Genomic DNA, 17,841 nt, shown 5'->3' with positions numbered 1-17,841 from the left:
CTATCTATCTATCTATCTATCTATCTATCTATCTATCTATCTATCTAATCTAATCTAATCTATCATCATTTGTGTGTTTCCCTAACATTCTGGGTGCTGTCGACTGCATGAACATCACTCTCCTGGCCCCCTACAAGGTGGCCCACATTTATTTCAACCATCATAATTTCTTCAGCACCAGTGTCCAGGTGGCGTGCAATCATTGTGGCATCTTCACTGACCTGATGGCAAAGTTCCCAGGCAGCGTCCAAATCTTTGCTGCCTCAGATCTCAGGCACCTCCTGGAGCGATGGTCTGAGGGCCAAGGCTGGCTACTCAGTGAGTGTGGAAGGCATGGGGGTGGGTAGTAGAGGCCCAGCACCAGGCACCCATCTGAACCTCAATCACCCCCTGGCCTTCCTCCCCAGGTGATGGGGGCTACCCGCTGAAGCTGTATCTCCTCATCCCCTACTGCAGCGATGATCTCCTTGACCGCTACACCCACAACCAGGCCTATGAGCATATATTAAAACATGAGCATATTTTAAAAAACAAAAATTTGCCTCATAAGCCGATAAAAAAGTGAGTGGCAATCTATGCAAACAATCTATGATTAAAAGTAATTAATAAAGCAACCTTAAAGGAAATTAAAAATCTGAAAAACCAATTAGACTTGCTTGAATCAGAAGAGTTACAGAATAAGGTTTTTTAAAACAAAAATGCTTTGAACATGCAAATAAACTGGCAAGATATCTATTGTCTTATTTGAGGAAAGAATCTGAGAAAAGAATAATCACAGGAGTGAAAAAGAATGATCAAATCAGTCATTCTGAACAAGACAATGAACTTTTTTTGTTTTTTTATAACAGCACTACTTTTTGTGCTCGCCACGTTTGTTCATCTCAGTTTTTCAAAATACCACCACTTGCCCGCTTATACTTATTATTTGACAACTTTTGATATGCAAGAATAAACAAAAAAATAGATGGGACTCCAACTGATTATAAAGATTAAAATCAGCCTAGATATACAAAATTACAAAAAAAAATAATGAAATTTTTCAGAGAAGCTGAATTGCAACTATAATTAGATGTGTAAGGTTTAACTTTCACTTCAACTTTGAAAGACTGGTCTTGAATTTCAGACTCCAACTTCAACAACTGAATATCAGCTACAATAAAATAGAAACTGAACATGCTAGATCTTCAATGGGATGTGGATCTATTCCTGTTTTGGCATACGCCTTCAGCATGAAGCAAAAATGAAATGTCTACAGAAAGACAGTAAAGTCATGCCTAGTCATTTGTTCCCATTCTGCTGTTCAGCAATAAGCAGTCTGTTAATAAATAAAAGAGTTCTTTTTATATTTGAAATGGTCTGAAACCTGAGTTGCTGGACCTGAGTTGGCTTCATAGAATATAATATATGATCCTCCTTGGACTGCAGTGATGCCAGGTAACAAGGTAGTGCATGAATTGTCATGCTGTCTTTGCTGTCACAAAACTGTTTTTGAATGCGATTTAATATACAATAGTGGGAGTGATAACAATATTTGGACCAGCTTTGTTGGAGAGGATAACTTTGGAAACATCACAGAATTCTTCACCAGGGAGAATGGAATAATAGCAAATTCTCATGTTGTATGCAAATTGGCAGTTTTCCTTTCTGTCCAATGGAGAGCTCTTTGTAACCTGGAAGCTTGCTGACTCCTACAGCAATGTCTTGTACAATGAAAGACGGTCCTTCACATTTTCAGTACTCTTTTATTTTCTGTGTCCAATGTTTAATTAGAGTTTTAATTTATTTTAGTTATATATGGGAGCCTGATCAAAAATAATATATAAATTTCCAGTGTTCTCATTGTAGTGACATTGAATAACCTTTAAATCACTGCCACTTTTAAAACATTGTTTTGTTTAATTCATTATGTTTTGTCATGTAGATAATCTTTGGAAAATCAAGTGGCCCAGAATTTGTTTCAGAGGTTTGCACACCTGTTACATATCATAACAAGTAAGCATATAACTGTTCTTGCTGTGCTACTGAAATCTCCTGTGCTTTTCTACATATATGATGTGTGGATTTCGCTGCCATGATGATCAATAGATCACAAATTATGAGGGAGCCAGAGAGGTAGCAGTCTTCAAGGCTGACATCTACAACGGACCCAGTCTGCTAATTTTTTAATTAAGTTTTTTTTAAGTATCAAACTCTCAAGCAGGAAAGGTTTTGGGAAGAGAAAGATATGGGAAACAATCTAAGGATGGCAGCCCACATTTGGAAAAGGATGTATAATGAGATTGCAAAGCTGTTACGGGCAATGCTTTTGATGCTGGTTGTGATGAAGTACTGGGGCTTACAAGTACTGCCTTTCCTGACATCCACAATGTTTACACTGTGATGTCCATTTAATTGACTTTGCTGATCAAATAAGTGGGCTTGAGTGTGAAATTCCAAGAGGACACTACTGTAAACACAGTAGATATGGGGATAAGCCTACTACACCAGTTTTGTTAAAGGAGAAAGATGAAATTACGTAATAGTTCCCGAGCTTAATAGATAGTGAACAATTGCGTGCAGGTTGCAGAATTGCATGCTACCCTTTCCCCAAACCCTTGCGGAGTGAGAATTCTTCTGCTGGACCTCGTTACAGCGAATTGCTTCATTACAGTTAATTGCTGGGATATCAGTGATGTTTACTGGTTGGAGACTGGATTCACACTTAATTCAGGATCAGAAACATGATTTGCTGTAACCATGTCTAATATCTGTGCTGATGTGATCCTAATCTATGGTTAGGCCTGACAGGAGGAATTTGTGCTCTAGAAAAGAGAAGGGAACAGTGCTGTCCTTCACTCATCTCTAATTGCTTGGTCTTTTCATCACTGACTGATCTGCACCAATCCCTGAAGGCAGTCAAGATTGGGCATCAGAGAAGAGAAATTTCCTGTGTCTTGAGAGAGAGCCTTTTGGTTTTCTGTCTTAAGACTAATCCACAAAACACTGGCATTTTCTCTGAAGAGATCATTGCCCTTCTAGCAGTTATGGGTGTTACATAATGATGAGGCTTAGAAAGAGCTAGGTAAGGTAATTTGCACTTCCATTTCATGTTCTAAAATGTGTATATTTGTTTCTTAAACAAAACAGGTCACCTGACTTCTATGAAGAAGTAAAGATTAAGTTGCCAGCTAAACTCACAGAAAAACACCACTTGCTGTTCACATTCTATCACATCAGTTGTCAACCCAAACAAGAAGCATGTATAGAAACTCTCCTGGGGTATTCAGTAAGTCACTTCTGGTTCATCCTGGCTTCGTGGGGAAATCAATAGGTAGCATTTTCCTCACAGCATTTTCTCTGTCAGAGTAGCAAAGTCACCAGATACAGAGATTTTATTTCCTAATGCATGCAGTGGATTATAGTGCACATTATTCTAACACCTTGTGCTTGGATGCAAGATTTCAAAAGAACACATTCGTCACAGGGACAGCTACAGATCTAAAATAAAAATATGTAACTTGCCAAGAAGAGTTGTCTACATATATTTAGCTGGAATGTAAAAATCTCTGTGATATGCTGGTTCAGAGAGAATGGTTTTTACAGCAGGCTATAATGTCTGGCAGTGATCCAGGAGGCTATGTCTACAAATCAGCTACAAGCGGCATTAGACTGAAAGGTCTTTACAGTAATTGCTATGGGAGAATACCACAACTGATATATAATTTTTGGGATATAATTAAACCAGATCAATATCCACTATTGCATGCAAGTAATGATATAATGTTCTATTTTCCTTTTATCTGTTTCAGTGGCTGCCAATTCTGTTAAATGACCGTCTCCAAACAGGTCATTATTGCCTTCCTGTTGCCTTGGATAAACTGCCTGCAAACTATTCAATGCACTCAGCAGAGGTAACAGTGAAAATAACTAGAAGAAACTGCTAGGCCAGCTAAAGAGATATGGCTGTCCCCCCGCCCAGTATTCTGTATTTGCCTTCCTAACACAGAAATGCATAAGCTGTATACACATACCCTCATATAATATGTATGTTAAATAGTGTTGATATACTGAAGAACACCATCCCCCACCCCAATTCATGGAAATTCTGAACAGGAACAGCAGCAATAAGAGGTTGGGTTAAGGATCTTTTTAGCTACCAATCTTAGCAATGTCTGAGCTAATATGGGGTTTTGTGTGTGTATGTGTTGGGGTGTATAATCAGATTTTCAGAATGATGCAAAGGCTTGCATTGCCAACTTAACTACAAAATTGAAATAGAGGTTGTTTTGAATAAATGAATAGTGAAGAACTTAATCACTATATCTAAGAGCTGGGCTCTGTGCAAATAGCAAATCGACACAATGGGGCTAGACTGTCATTGAGGGTTCTGCACATACAGTGGAATCTATAGGTTTCCAGAAAAATCTCTGTGTTTTTAAAAACTATTCTGTGGTTTGAAACCCCCTCACCCAACTTATCTGAGGTGTCTGTGCATGTACAAACATTGCATAAGTCAAACTGCAAATACTAGCAGTTATGCCAAAGAAGAGGAACAGATGGTGATGGAACTCTGCTGAAGAATGAAGGGGGTCAGCAAACTGGAGCCCGAGCTGAGGAGGGCTAGCTGGAGTCAGCAGTGAGAAGGAGGAGAGAAATGTGATTTCTCTTCCTGGTGTGATAGTGAGTATACTAAGGTAGTGAGTATTAGGGCTGTTGAAAAAAAATTCGGTAAAGTTCGGCTTTGGCAAAATTCGGCCCTTTTAAATTCAGGACTTGCCGAAGTCCGAACTCCTCCGCTTCGGATCTGTGAAATTCGGCGTGAGATCCGGAGTTTGGGGGAAAATTCGCCCCCCCGTGGGTCTTCAAGGGGCTTCCATGAAAGCGCGCAGGGGGCTCTTTAAACAGCTGGGAGGCGCAGATCTGTTTAAAGAGCCCCCAGTGCACCTTCACGGGGCTTCCAGGGAAGCCCCATGAAGGCGCGCGGGGGGGGGGGGACAGTTTAAAGAACCACCCGCACGCCTTCATGGAAGCCTTGTGAAGGCACGTGGGGGGCTCTTTAAACAGATCTGCGCCTCCCAGGAAACCGGGCAGGGCGGTCTTTAAAGGCAGGAAAAGGCAGGTTCGGGGAACGCCGAATCTGCTGAATTTATTCAGCATTCACCCGAACTCGCCGAATTCAACGCGTCCTTTTCCAGCCTTTTTTTTTAGTTCGGTTCCATCCGAACCGGAAACTGCCGAATCAGGAGAAATTTGGCGGTTTTTCGCTTCGGGACGAACCGAATCGACAGCCCCAGTGAGTATACTAACTCAGAGGAATATTGGAACATGCAGTCCTTTCAGAAATTGTTGTCAAAGAGTTGGAAAACCAGTAAAATTCTTGTGGGAAGGTCAGTGTAAGAGAAAAGTAAAATATCCCAAGAATCCAGCTCTCAGTTATTCCAGTGCAATTTGTTTCAGTGGAGAATAGTTCAAACACAATTGTTTTTGTCACAGAAATGACCCCATCAGTCTCCAAGCATACATTTGCATGAGCAATTATTTTATATGAACGTTTATGATTATTGGCCAGCAACAGCTTTGGTCTTCTCAGAGGCTCTTTTTGAGTTGGTATTCTGGTATTCAAACATTTTCCAAGGCTCAAGTTATTTTCCCATTTCTGGTTGGCCATGGAAAATGGTAAGCCTTAATTACACCAGCTGGACAAGATTGAAATGTTTTGGTATGGATTGTGTAAATTGGTATAACGTAGTATTTATATGTACTAAATGGAAACATATTATTTTAACATTATAAAAAATTGTTTATCATCAAGTTACTTTATCTTCAACACAGAAAGTTCCTCCACAGTGTGCTCAAGTTAAGTGGATCGAAGGACACAAGGGGGTGTTTAACGTTGAAGTGCAAGCTGTCTCATCTGTTCACACACAGGTAAGGGGTTTAAATTGGCAGCCTGGCATCCCAGTCCTAAACACTCATGGGAAGAAGGGTGCCAGTCTTGGGGAGAAATCTCCCTTCAAACTCAGCATCTGGTTGTGATGGCTACTTATACAACTTCAAAACTAGGAAACTGAGGGCACCAATAACTCTTAAACTTTGTTAGCTACCACCAGCTTCCTACTTATATGAGCAAGGAGGCTTAATTGTATGGCCACACTATAAAGGTTTACAGCGCAATCATAAGTAGAATTGCACCTTCTAAGTCCACTGAAGTCTTAAGTTTGGAAGGCTTAGAAGAATGTGACTTGATTTAGGATTGTCCTATTAGAAGTATAGAGCATAAAACCTATTAAGTGGTAAAATATAAAGATCAAAGCACAATGAAGTCAATTTAGGATCGCACTGTATAGGATCACACTGTTTAGGATTATAAGAATATTTTTGTGGGAGTAAATAAAATGGAACTTACTTCTGAGTAGACCTGCTTAGGATTGCTTTAAAAAGGACAGATTTAGAAACAAACTAAAATGTGCATATGATGTTACGTCATCAAATTACATGCAAGTATGTGAATTGAAGCCCTCTTAGTAAATGAAAAGCCACTCTAGGAAGCTATAATTTTATCAGATCAGATTTTATATTTGTGTGCCTCCAAATTCTTCCACCCTTCTCTACATTTTGAACTCTGCATGACACTTCTAATCTTATATAGGAAATCATTTTGGGGGATTCTGTTTTACCATCAAACATATTGAGTTTTAGCTCCTGAGGAAATAAATTTTATACTTACCTGAATATGGCAATCAAGATAGCACTGGCACAGGAACCCACATGGTTTGAGAGGTCGCCCTCCGTCCTTTCTCAGTCTAGTATGTGATGGTGTTGGACATGGACTGGAGAAACCTGTATTTAGGAGTTTCAGAAGATGACATGAACATCCATGATTTCAAAAGTACTGTTTGGAGAGAAATTAAATTTAAATCCAAGAACAAAAACAGTTTAGTAGTTGAGCTGAAAGTGTGAAATTTACCTTATTATTTATGCAGTACCATCAATGTACATGATGCTATGTGTAACAAATATCCCACATCACATATGTCAAATGGTCTTGCATTTACAGGACAATCACTTGGAGAAATTCTTCACCCTGTGCCATGCACTAGAAAGCCAAGTTGCCTTTCCTATTAGAGTGATGAATGAGAAGATCACAGAAGCCACGCTGGAACATGAGTTGAAGCTCAGCATTATTTGCTTGAATTCCTCTCGCCTTGAGCCCCTAGTGTTGTTTTTACACTTGGTGCTGGATAAGCTCTTCCAGCTAGCTGTGCAGCCCATGGTTATAGCAGGCCAGACAGGTACTGACAAGGTTGCAATAAATTCTGCTGTAGATGCCAGAATCATCAGAGATATACTGGCGTAATGGTAGTTTGTTGTGAGGGGGCGTGTTACATTAAGTTGTTTTCCACATTGTGCAAGATTTTAGCAAGAAGCAAAGTACTTAACTTTCCTGCAGAAAACAGATTTCAAAACTTTTCACATGTTGTTCCTAGGACACTGTCTAGCTCACTGGGTCTACCATGCTGTAATTTATAAGGACTTGCTTATGTCAGGTCTTGATTTTGCACTCTGCCAAGGCCATCTTGCTTCATTTGAACCATCTGTTCATCGTCGTGTCTTCAGTCCAGCATGGGACTGTGCAGGTGCAGGCCGGCTGCAGATGGAAGATTTCCATGCTTCTAGAAGCTTCAGAGTGCTTGGAGGGTTCCCACCTCACCCCATCTTGCATTGACCACGGGCATTTTCCCACCCAAATGGTCATGTGATGGAATATGGGTGAACTCTCCTTCCTTCAGTTCTCCTTTCACTTCCATGGAGGGAGGATGTGATCTCGATCAGAGCGAAATTACCTCATGACTATTCGATCGTTGTCAGAGGTGCTATTCTTCACAGATGGCTTCCTTTCATAAATGTACAAAGTGTGGGATGAAGATCATGCCTCCTGTGATAAACATTCGGAGAGCCTTTTCTGTTTGGGTGAGTCCCACATTGTTGATACTTGTTCTTTTTGCTGCCTCTTGACACCCAAGGCTCGGCAGCAGAGGGCTTCCCGTTTAAAGGCTTATTTGTGGGAACAGGCCTTCACCACTACCATGGATTCCTCTCAGAAGAAGAACCATATGCCTTTGGTGGTGTCTGCTCTGGTGGTGCCTTCAACTTCCATCCAAGCCCCAGATGTGCCTAGGTTTGTTTCAGAGCCTCCAAAGGAAAAGAAACAATCAAAGGAAGAAAAGGCTCTGAAATAGTCAAAGGACAAACGTGAGTCCCTGCCCCACCAAAAAAAGCCGGACGATACTCACCTTTCTGATGTAAAGATTTGGCACTGTCCATTGACGCTGACTGAGTGAGCTTTTCTTCAGCCCCGATCACCTTGGCACCGAAGCTCTCCCTCTCCCTCTAATCTCTCTGCTACAGCACAAGAACAGGGAAGAAGTCCAAAATCGGCTTGACCTCATTGATCGCTTTCGCCTCAGTTCCATTCACACTGATGCCGCCCAGGTCTACACAGCATCGAGAATCTCCCGATTTGTTATTCCAATCCCAAACTCAATCTCCTAACCAGGCGAGGGATGTCTCCTCTTCTTCGGATCCAGAGGTGGTAGAAATGTCTGGTCCTTTGGCAAAGCATCCCACGTCACACAGCTCTACTAATTGGGAGTCTTATGCTCATCCTTGGCATTCTGCCTAGTTGTATTATCCACCATCCTACATGCCTCACTGGGAGACTCCAGCTGATTGTCATTCACGTTGGCGCCGAGTTGTGCCTGTGTTGCCGGCTTGGATGTCAGATCGACATAAACATGCCTCCGGGCAATCATATTCAGAGTCGTTAACCCATGACATTGGTGGCTTCGATTCCGATGACGACTCCAAGAAGACGTCCCTGCCATTCCCTGAAGAAGGGGTTGAGGATCCAGCACCAATTTTGCCTCCTGTCAATCTCAAACTGTACTTTGACCAGTTTATACTCTCAGCCAGATTCCAGAGCAGCTCACCCCATCAAGGGTGTCCTCTATGGGGCTCATAATGGACCAATTGCATTACCCTTTATACAGGATTTTTGGGACATGGTAGTGGCAGTTTGGGCTAATTCCTCTACTTTTCGTGCATCCTTGAAGAAAGTGGAGAATTTATATAAAATTATGCCTGAAGGGTCTGATTTTTTGTTCCATCACCCCATTCCAAATTTCATTGTAACCGAAGTGCTACCAGCCCATTTTAAAGTGGGTACTCATTCCTCCCCAAGTGACAAAGAGGGAAGGAAATTAGATGTGTTAGGGCAGAAGGTATATTCTTCCAGTGCCTTGATCCTACGTGTGTAGGATGAGTAGCGACTACTTCATGGTAGTGATGAGTAGCTACCAAAGGTTTTTGTGGGATAGTTTCCCAATGTTTGGAACTCCTCCCAGAGGATAAAAAGGTTTTGGGCAAGGGTCTTCCTTCTGAAGGCTCTAGACTGGACAGACAACAATTAGATGCCACCTGTCATACAGCAGAGAGTGCCAACTTTACCATTGCCTTTGCAATGGTGCCCCTCCGCCACACAAAATATTGTTGGCTGCCAGGAAGCCTTACACCAGATGTTCCTATAGCCAGAAATGGTCCCTTTTTGTCTATTGGGCTGCTGTTCAGGGTCGTTCCCCATCCTCTTGCCTTCCCCGTGATGTTTTCACTTATTTGAAGGATTGGGGCTTTGCCACAACTTCTATAAAGGTGCACTTGGCGGCCCTATCCTCCTACCATGATAGGATTGGGGAATTTACCTTGTTCTCTTTCCCTGAATCAAAATATTTTTGAAAGGTCTGTCTAACCTTTACCCAGTTGTAAAACCTCTTTTGCCTATGTGGAGCCTTTCCCTGGTTTTATCCCAGTTAATCTATAAACGGTTTGAGCCATTACTACGTGCGATCTCTCATTTCTTTCATTTAAAGTGGCCTTCCTAGAGGCCATCAACCTCAGCCAGGAGAGTGAGGGAGCTGTCAGCACTCTGTTCTGAAGCTCCATTTACAAGATTCCATCCTGATAAGGTGGTTTTACAACCTAGTCTGGAATTCAGGCCTGAAGTAGTCACACCATTTCACCTGTCCCAGGACATTGTTCTACCCATGTTTTATCTAACACCTCAATCCCCAGCAGAATCACTGCATGCACTTGATGTTTGCAGGGCTCTTTTATTTTATCTTGATAGGCCCAAGTTCTTTAGATCACATAATAGACTCTTTGTCTGTTTTAAAGGGCCCAAAAAGGAACAGGCTACCACCTTTCAAACATTCTCCAGATGGGTAGTGTCTGCTATCCGGGTGGCATATGACTCTGCTAGGGTGACATGTCCCTTGCTACAAGGCCCATTCGACCAGAGCCCAGGCTTCGTCAGTTGCTTTTCTTGGCAGGGTGGATCTGTAGGGCATCTATAAAGCATCAGCCTGGTCCACTCCATCTACATTCCTGTGACACTACTCCATCAATGTCGATTCCAGGAGCAATGCAGCTGTGGGAACAGCAGTGATACAATCGTTATTTCATTGAGGCACCCACAGGTATTTAGCTTGCTATTCTCCCATGCAGGACTGCACTGAAGACACAATGATGAAAACAGGGTTGCACTTACCTGTAACTGCTGTTCATCGAGTGTCTTCTGTGCAGGCATGCATCCCTCCCTCCTTTCCCCACTGTGGGCTTCTATTGGTGACTAATCATACCTGTTACTGGTCCCCCTCCACGGTGGTGAAGGGAGAACTGAGGGAAGGAGCACTCGCTTCTCCTCCATCACATGACCGTTTGGGCAGAAAACCTCCCTCTCTCGGCACAAAGAAGGGGGAGCGCTTCGAAGCTTCCAGAAGCTCGGAAATCTTTCCTTCATGGCTGGCCTGCACCTGCGCAGTCCCATGCATGCCACTCGATGAACAGCAGTTACAGGTAAGTGCAACCCTGTTTTCCTCCCACCTTCTCTAATAGAAATAGCAAGGATTCTGTTAGGGGTAGACTGAAAGCATTCACTATTCCCAGTGGTTTCCCATTAGCATATTTTCACTGTATCCTAGGATAAAGAATGATTTAAATTAGAAAATATATGCAAAGGGAAGTACTAAGAGTATAATGGTGGGAAAGTCAAAAAAAATTCCTTTTTTTTGGGTATTGATTAAATTAGTAATGTTTATATCTTTTTAAATCAATATAATACATATTGTTTTGATATTATTAAAAAATAATAAAAAATCTTTTTTAAAAAAGCATATTTTCACTGTGTCATGTTGGGGGTAGTTGTGTTTAGTCTTGCTGCAAAACCAAAGAAGAGTCCTGTGCCCCCTAAAGACTAACAAGTGTGTTGTGGCATAAGCCTTGTGGGCTAGAGCTCCCTTTATCAGAGGATTGAAAGCTGGTTTTGTGCAGGGAACTTCTGGAGTAAAGTGAACTCGAGTTATTTTACACATTTTCTGTGTTTCAAGGTTAATAATGAAATAAATGTTTTTCTTTTGACTTCCAGCCAACTTTTCCCAATTTGCCTTTGAATCGGTGGTTGCAATAGTGAATAGCCTCCACAACAGTCAAGATCTGAGCAAGGACCATCATGGGAGAAACTGCCTCTTAGCATCTTATGTCTACTACATCTTCCGTCTTCCTGAAGTTCAAAGAGACATTGTCAAACTAGGTATTGCCACTGAGCTTCCTGCAAAAATAAGTTGCTGCACTTTATGCACTGAATCTTCTGGCTGTGGGTAGAAAGTAAAGGTCCCGGACTTCCTCCTCATCCATTTACTGAAGAAGAACAAGATCAGTAGAGAGGAGAAGGATATAGTAGATTCCGTATGCCTTGAAAGGTGCCTACAAAAAGCAAAATCTTACCAGGATTATTTAAGATGGTGTCATGGATAACAGAAAGGATTATTTCACCTTATTGCTAAGGACTAATAGTATACTTTATTGGCCCCAATGGGCTGTGGTTACACTCACCCAGCCACCCTTACAATGCAGCAATCCACTCCTCCACTGGACACCCCTAAAGCATGCCTTATAATGGCTTTTAAGACCTGCCCTAGCAGTTGGGCCCTCTCTCAGAGCCTTTCTTCCATTCACCTTCCAGCCCAATCAGGCCCCCTCATACTTAGGGACACCTTCCCTGCCTAGGGTAGCCAATGCCATGATCCACCCACACCAAACAGAATGACTGGCCTGCCTGTCACATACAGGTTGAAGGGCATAAAATTGTCCACATAGGCAGTAACATAAATTACTGCCCTCCTCCTGGAGGAAAATGTAGTTGCATATGTGGATGACAACTTTGTAAAATTCTAACAGGGATTTGAATGTTCACTAAGTATCTGAGTGCCACATGTTGTTCACTGATTTTCTGAATACATCTGGCATAAAAACTGCCTCATATCGACCAAAATATTTGTTGGGATGTAAAGAACAATATATGTGCACAGTGGAGAGTTACATGTGTAAGCAGAATTTTAGCATGGGGTAGTTCTCCCTCTCATGCAAGCTGTTTAAATACAATTTATTTCCTCAATCAATGATGCACCATTTCTGTGCACTGGTGTGTGTGTATCTCTGACCATCCATATCACTTCTTAGGATTGTTTGTTGCATTGCTAACAACGTGGTCTCCCAATGTACAGAGCACTTCAGATGTCTGGAGTTGAGCAGAGAGCATTTTCAGAAGCCTCACATTATTTATTACTTTATCTCCATTGAGTCAGAATCTTCTAAATAGGGTGGCAAGCATCACAGAGAGGCCTACAGGATCGGAATATAAGCTTAGGAAACCCAACTTTCCTGGGCACTCTGATCTAGAGCCTGGGTGCAAGTTCAGGAATACAGCAGGGACTAATTTCAGCTTATAGGGGAAGTTTGCTGTTGGTGCTTGGCCAAGCAGATTTTTCTGAATATCCATCTGGTTGCTTCAGAGCATTCTGATGTCCAGTTTATACATTCCCAAGAGCCAAGCAAGAAAGTGTTTTGGGGTTTGTTTGGTTTTGGACCAAGCCACAGCAGCTAACAAGTCATGTATCTGAATGCTCTCTTTTGGAAAAGATTCCTTGGACATACTAGTCTAGTCTAGCAAATCAGAGAGAAAGGTTCTGTGTAGCCAGCCACCAGCCCATGTTTTTTTCCTATGTGCTAAGCAGCGTTTAAGGGTCCCAACCAGTCTCCCTCCTTCCCCCTGTACAGAGGGCAGGCACCAATCTCCTGAGCAAGTATGCAGCAGTGATCTGAGGGGGCAAGAAAGAGGGAAGATGGCGAATGAGCAGCAGTGCGGCTGCTCATCTTTTTTAGTGCAGCAATAAGGGCAGTCACTCTGCAGAAAGTAGCTGGCACTTCCTTTCTCTGGTGATACCAGAGGAAGAAAGAAGAGGATCCATGGCTCACCACCACACTACAAGTAGCAGGGCATGGATCCACAGAATGAGGAGGATGAGGCCAATCCCTTCAGGGCTCACAGTTTGGCCACTGATAGCAGTGATGACTGCTGCTGTATAGGAGTGGCCCCAGGACACTGACAATGATGCTCACCCTCTTCCCAATGCCAGCATGAAACACTCGTTCCCTTTGAGTGGCAAAGACCAGGAAAAAATTTAGTAGCTGACACCATTATGTGTGTAAACTAATTCTAAGCCTTAAACTATGTGGTCCCCTTTCAGAGGGTTGTACAACTGAGCTTGTGTGATATGTAATGCCCAGATGTGAAAATAATATTTTCCTCTTGGCAGGGGGAGCAAGTAGTGCTAATCTTCCCGAATTTCGTTATTATACATATGGACGCACCTCAGCTATCTCAGTGGGTTCCAGACTCTTACAAAGCCGGGCAACCAGTTGTAGTAATCCAGATATTGCTGGGATCCAGTCTGCTACTGATGAGGAAGTCAGAAGCATCATGTCTTCAAGGGTAAGAGGAGATACTACAAAATTGAGGGTTATGTTTAATTTTGTAATACATAAAGTTCCAGCTCCCAGAAACATTTGCACCTGCCCAGGATATTGCAAAACCACAAGTGTTTTACTGGCATATGCTGTATTAATAAATCTGAATCTCAAAACCTGGTGCATTGTGAACAAAGTAGTAATTGTTTAGCAATGCTGGGAATGAATTCTGTAGAAGAAAACAGGCTATATTATTAAAAGAATGCTTTCTCAAATAAATTTGATTTTTATTAGCTTGGTTTCAGAAACAAAAGGGCAAACAGGAAAGAAATAATCAATTACCTCTACCTTACATCTTCCAAAGGCAAAATTTGTATCTGACTTCACTATAATGCACTTCCAATACCTTTTATGAGATTGAGAGAGAGATTGAGAGAGAGATTGAGAGATTTAAAACTGGAAAGTACATTACTAAAATAGAACACGTGGTGGAAGTCCTGAGTTTAACTTGTTAAATGTAATGTGACTGCCTCTTCCTTTCTTCTTCTGTTCTGTTAATACACAGATTTTGACATGTGGTTTCTTGCCATTCCTCTAGGTTGCTGATCGATGCTACAGTCGGATGTCTTACTATAGTGAACCCAGCAGTGATATATCAAGTGCCTGCACAAGCCCACGGCCATCTGCTAAAAAGGTAGATGGCCACATAAGGCAACACCACTCATTCACAAAAATCTCAGCAAATTAAAGTAAATACTGTAAGCAGGCCACTTTGAACAGCAGACTTTCAGGGTGGGGGGGAGGAAGCTTGATTTCAGGAAATGAAAAATATTAATGAGAAGAAAATGAACCTTTCAGTGGAAACTCAGGGTCTCTGTCACTGAACATTTGGGTTGGTCATCTTCCTGGAATAAGTTTCTCTGAAGGCCTATTGGAATCAGAATGGAGGTATCGAAAGTAAAAAAAACAAATATGTCATCATCCTAACTTGATTCCAAGTGAGCTATGCCATATAACAGAATGCCTTAAAAGAACCTTTTAAGAGATTGTTTTGTCTGCTAACGATCATAGTCTGTTGGCTTTCTCCAGAGTGGCAGAAAAGGGGCGAAAGGCAAATATTAAATGGCCAGACTCAGATAATCCTCAGCAGGCCCTAAGAAAGTACTTATTAACAGGGCAGAACTTTTACATGTTTCTGGGCTTAGGAACAGCAGGATGAAAAGCCCCGTGTTTTAGGGAGGCAAAGAACAGACAACCCAGGCAATGGGTGAGCAAAACTGAGTGTTTTTACCACTTTGGCATTTTATATGGTGTGTGAGACCAGTCCACAATTATGCATTCAATTAAACCATATTTAAAACGTTCTTTTCAAATATGGTGCTCATCTAATTCAGCCTTTGCTTTAACTACAGCTAAAGGACTCCTGTGTTGCTTTATGTGTCAGTCTTTTTTTGTGCATGTTTTCAGTTGCAGAATGAGTAACTAAGCCATTCTGCCTGGTTTCCAGAAGCGAGCTTTTTTGGGCATAAACCAGTTCAAGCTTGGTCAGCATTAGGCCTTTGTCAATGCCAGTTTAAACAGTGTACATCTATTAACAATTACATCTTAATAATTAATTAGTGCAGCCTTGAAGAAACAAAGTTATATATTTGTTTGCATTTCTTGTTTTCAAGGTTTTATTAATTCATTTTGCTAGAACTGGTGTTATATGTGTTATTAACTGTGTGTGATAATGATCGTCCCATCTGTTATTTGTCTGCAAGCTGTCCTTAAATGCTGCTGTTGGTTTTTGCCTCTACTTATCTTCTTTATTCAGCTTAATTGTGTGTATTGGTATATTTGTGTGCACGTGCACATGAACATGTGCATGCTTGTGCTAACTTAAAAGAGCTGCCATTTTAAATTTACCCCTGAGTTATGATTTTAGTTCTACTGTTGAAAGCCAGCTTGTATTTTCATATGCAGTGTTTCTATATAGCATTTCCATGAAGAGTTGGCACTTCAGATGGTGGTGAGCACTGGCATGGTGAGGGAATCAGTCTTCAAGTATGCTTGGTTCTTCTTTGAGCTGCTGGTGAGTTTCCATAATGGCATTTTCCTTTGAGCAACAGGGGAATTTCTGAGCATAATGTTTGGATAGGGTGAGAATGAAGAGATGTGAAGACAGCATTGATCCCAGGGCTTTTATAGGAGCTGGCCTACATAAATGTGAAATGTTGGCAAATAATAAATGACAACAGATTCATGACAAATTGGGTTTCAAAAAATCAGTGGCAGTCCTCCAAGAGTAAAATTGAGTCATTGACACATTGCTTTAGACTCAGTCATTTAAGCCTGTTATCAATAATTGGTCCCAGCAAGGAAAACTGACAAGAAAATGTATTCATTCACTCATGTTGCATACTTCATTTTATGGTGTTGAGAGCTCTTCGTCTCAGCTTTGAGACAATGAAAACAGAGCCTTGGGAGAGACTCCGAAATGTTTTAATCCCATCAAATTCCCCATATGACCCTGCCTTAAAGCCTCACTTTTAATAAACAGCATCTGTTCCTTGAAGGTCAAAAGCATGGCTCAGCATGTTCATAACATGGACAAACAGGATATTCCTCGCAGAAGTCGATTTTCTGATCGTTTCAAGGATGATATCACCACCATAGTTAACGTGGTCACCTCAGAAGTTGCAGCACTTTTAGTCAAGCCACAAAAGGTAATTTCCCAGTCTAGGATAAATAATTGTCTCTAACTTATGCAGTCATTCAAAATGTACTACCAGCAATGGACATCAATTCCTAGGGTTGGATCCAGACTAAATTTTCCAATAACAAAAGGGGAACTTCCTGTCTCTCTCTTCCACTGATCTCTACAAAATGCTGCTCCAGGGAGAGAGGGGACCCCAAGGAATGAGATAAGGAGTATCTGCAGTGGGAAGGGACAACTGGTAAAACTGCTAATTTAGTCTGGATCCTACACCTAACTAATATCAATTTGTTGTGACATATGAATTGGGCACTATAACTTCATCTTCATTTTCGTGCAGCCCCACATTTGGGACTGCGTGCGCACAGGCCTACCACTGGACAGACTTTTAGCTTCTAGCCACCAGGAGGTGCTCTCCTCCAGAGCCGGAGATGTCTTTCCCACCCAAATGTCCCGTGCTCCGGGGAGGCGCCTCCCCTTTCCCTCAGTTCCTTTTTTGCCACCACCGTGATCAGACGTGTTTCAGGAGCTTCGTTCTTTATACACGAGTATGTGGGTAGTTCATCTTGCCCAACCTCATCTACTCTATTCGTTGGCCATGCCAAAGCCCCTTTTAAAGAACTGTGCTAGCTACTAGGGCTATTGAAAAAAAAATCGGTAAAGTTCGGCTTCGGCAAAATCCGGCCCTTTTAAATTCAGGACGTGCCGCAGTCCGAACTCCCCCGCTTCGGATCCGCGAAATTCGGCGTGAGATCCAGAGTTCAGGGGAACATTCGGCCCCCCACGGGCCTTCACGTGGCTTCCATTAAGGCACGCGGGGGGCTCTTTAAACAGATCTGTGCCTTCCAGCTGGGAGGCGCAGATCTGTTTAATGAGCCCCCCGCGCACCTTCATGGAAGCCCCGTGAAGGCCCGCAGAGGGACAGATCTGTGCCTCCCAGCTGGGAAGCCCCGTGAAGGCGCGCGCGGGGGGGGGGAAGAGGCGCAGATCTGTTTAAAGAGCCCCCCGCGTGCCCTCATGGAAGCCCCGTGAAGGCGCACGGGGGACTCTTTAAACAGATCTGCGCCTCCCAGGAAACCGGGCAGGGCGGTCTTTAAAGGCGGGAAAAGGCAGGTTCGGGGAACGCCAAATCTGCCAAATTTATTCAGCGTTTGCTCGAACTCGCTGAATTTGGCGCGTCCTTTTCCTGCCTTTTTTTTAGTTCGGTTCCATCCGAACCGGAAACCGCCGAATCGGGGGAAATTCGGCAATTTTTTGGTTCAGGACGAACCGAATCAACAGCCCTACTAGCTACAACACTAAGA

At 42.4% G+C, this 17,841-nt stretch overlaps 1 protein-coding gene across 2 annotated transcripts in view; it reads left to right on the top strand.

Annotated features, from left to right (window-relative positions):
• DOCK8 (dedicator of cytokinesis 8) overlaps nt 1–17,841 on the top strand; it is a 154,827-nt gene that overhangs the window by 50,395 nt on the left and 86,591 nt on the right. For both annotated transcript variants that reach the window (XM_056847983.1, XM_056847982.1), the window contains exons 15-24: nt 1,922–1,992; nt 3,127–3,265; nt 3,789–3,890; nt 5,812–5,907; nt 7,037–7,271; nt 11,459–11,623; nt 13,689–13,864; nt 14,438–14,533; nt 15,818–15,913; nt 16,398–16,547. In XM_056847983.1, coding sequence (XP_056703961.1) covers nt 1,922–1,992; nt 3,127–3,265; nt 3,789–3,890; nt 5,812–5,907; nt 7,037–7,271; nt 11,459–11,623; nt 13,689–13,864; nt 14,438–14,533; nt 15,818–15,913; nt 16,398–16,547 — 1,326 coding nt within the window. The remainder of the gene's footprint in view (nt 1–1,921; nt 1,993–3,126; nt 3,266–3,788; nt 3,891–5,811; nt 5,908–7,036; nt 7,272–11,458; nt 11,624–13,688; nt 13,865–14,437; nt 14,534–15,817; nt 15,914–16,397; nt 16,548–17,841) is intronic.

This window comes from Euleptes europaea, chromosome 4 (assembly GCF_029931775.1).
Source record: "Euleptes europaea isolate rEulEur1 chromosome 4, rEulEur1.hap1, whole genome shotgun sequence".
Classification (NCBI taxonomy): domain Eukaryota; kingdom Metazoa; phylum Chordata; class Lepidosauria; order Squamata; family Sphaerodactylidae; genus Euleptes; species Euleptes europaea.
The sequence above is the reverse complement of the archived record's forward strand: the minus strand, read 5'-3'. Positions and strand labels throughout refer to the sequence as shown.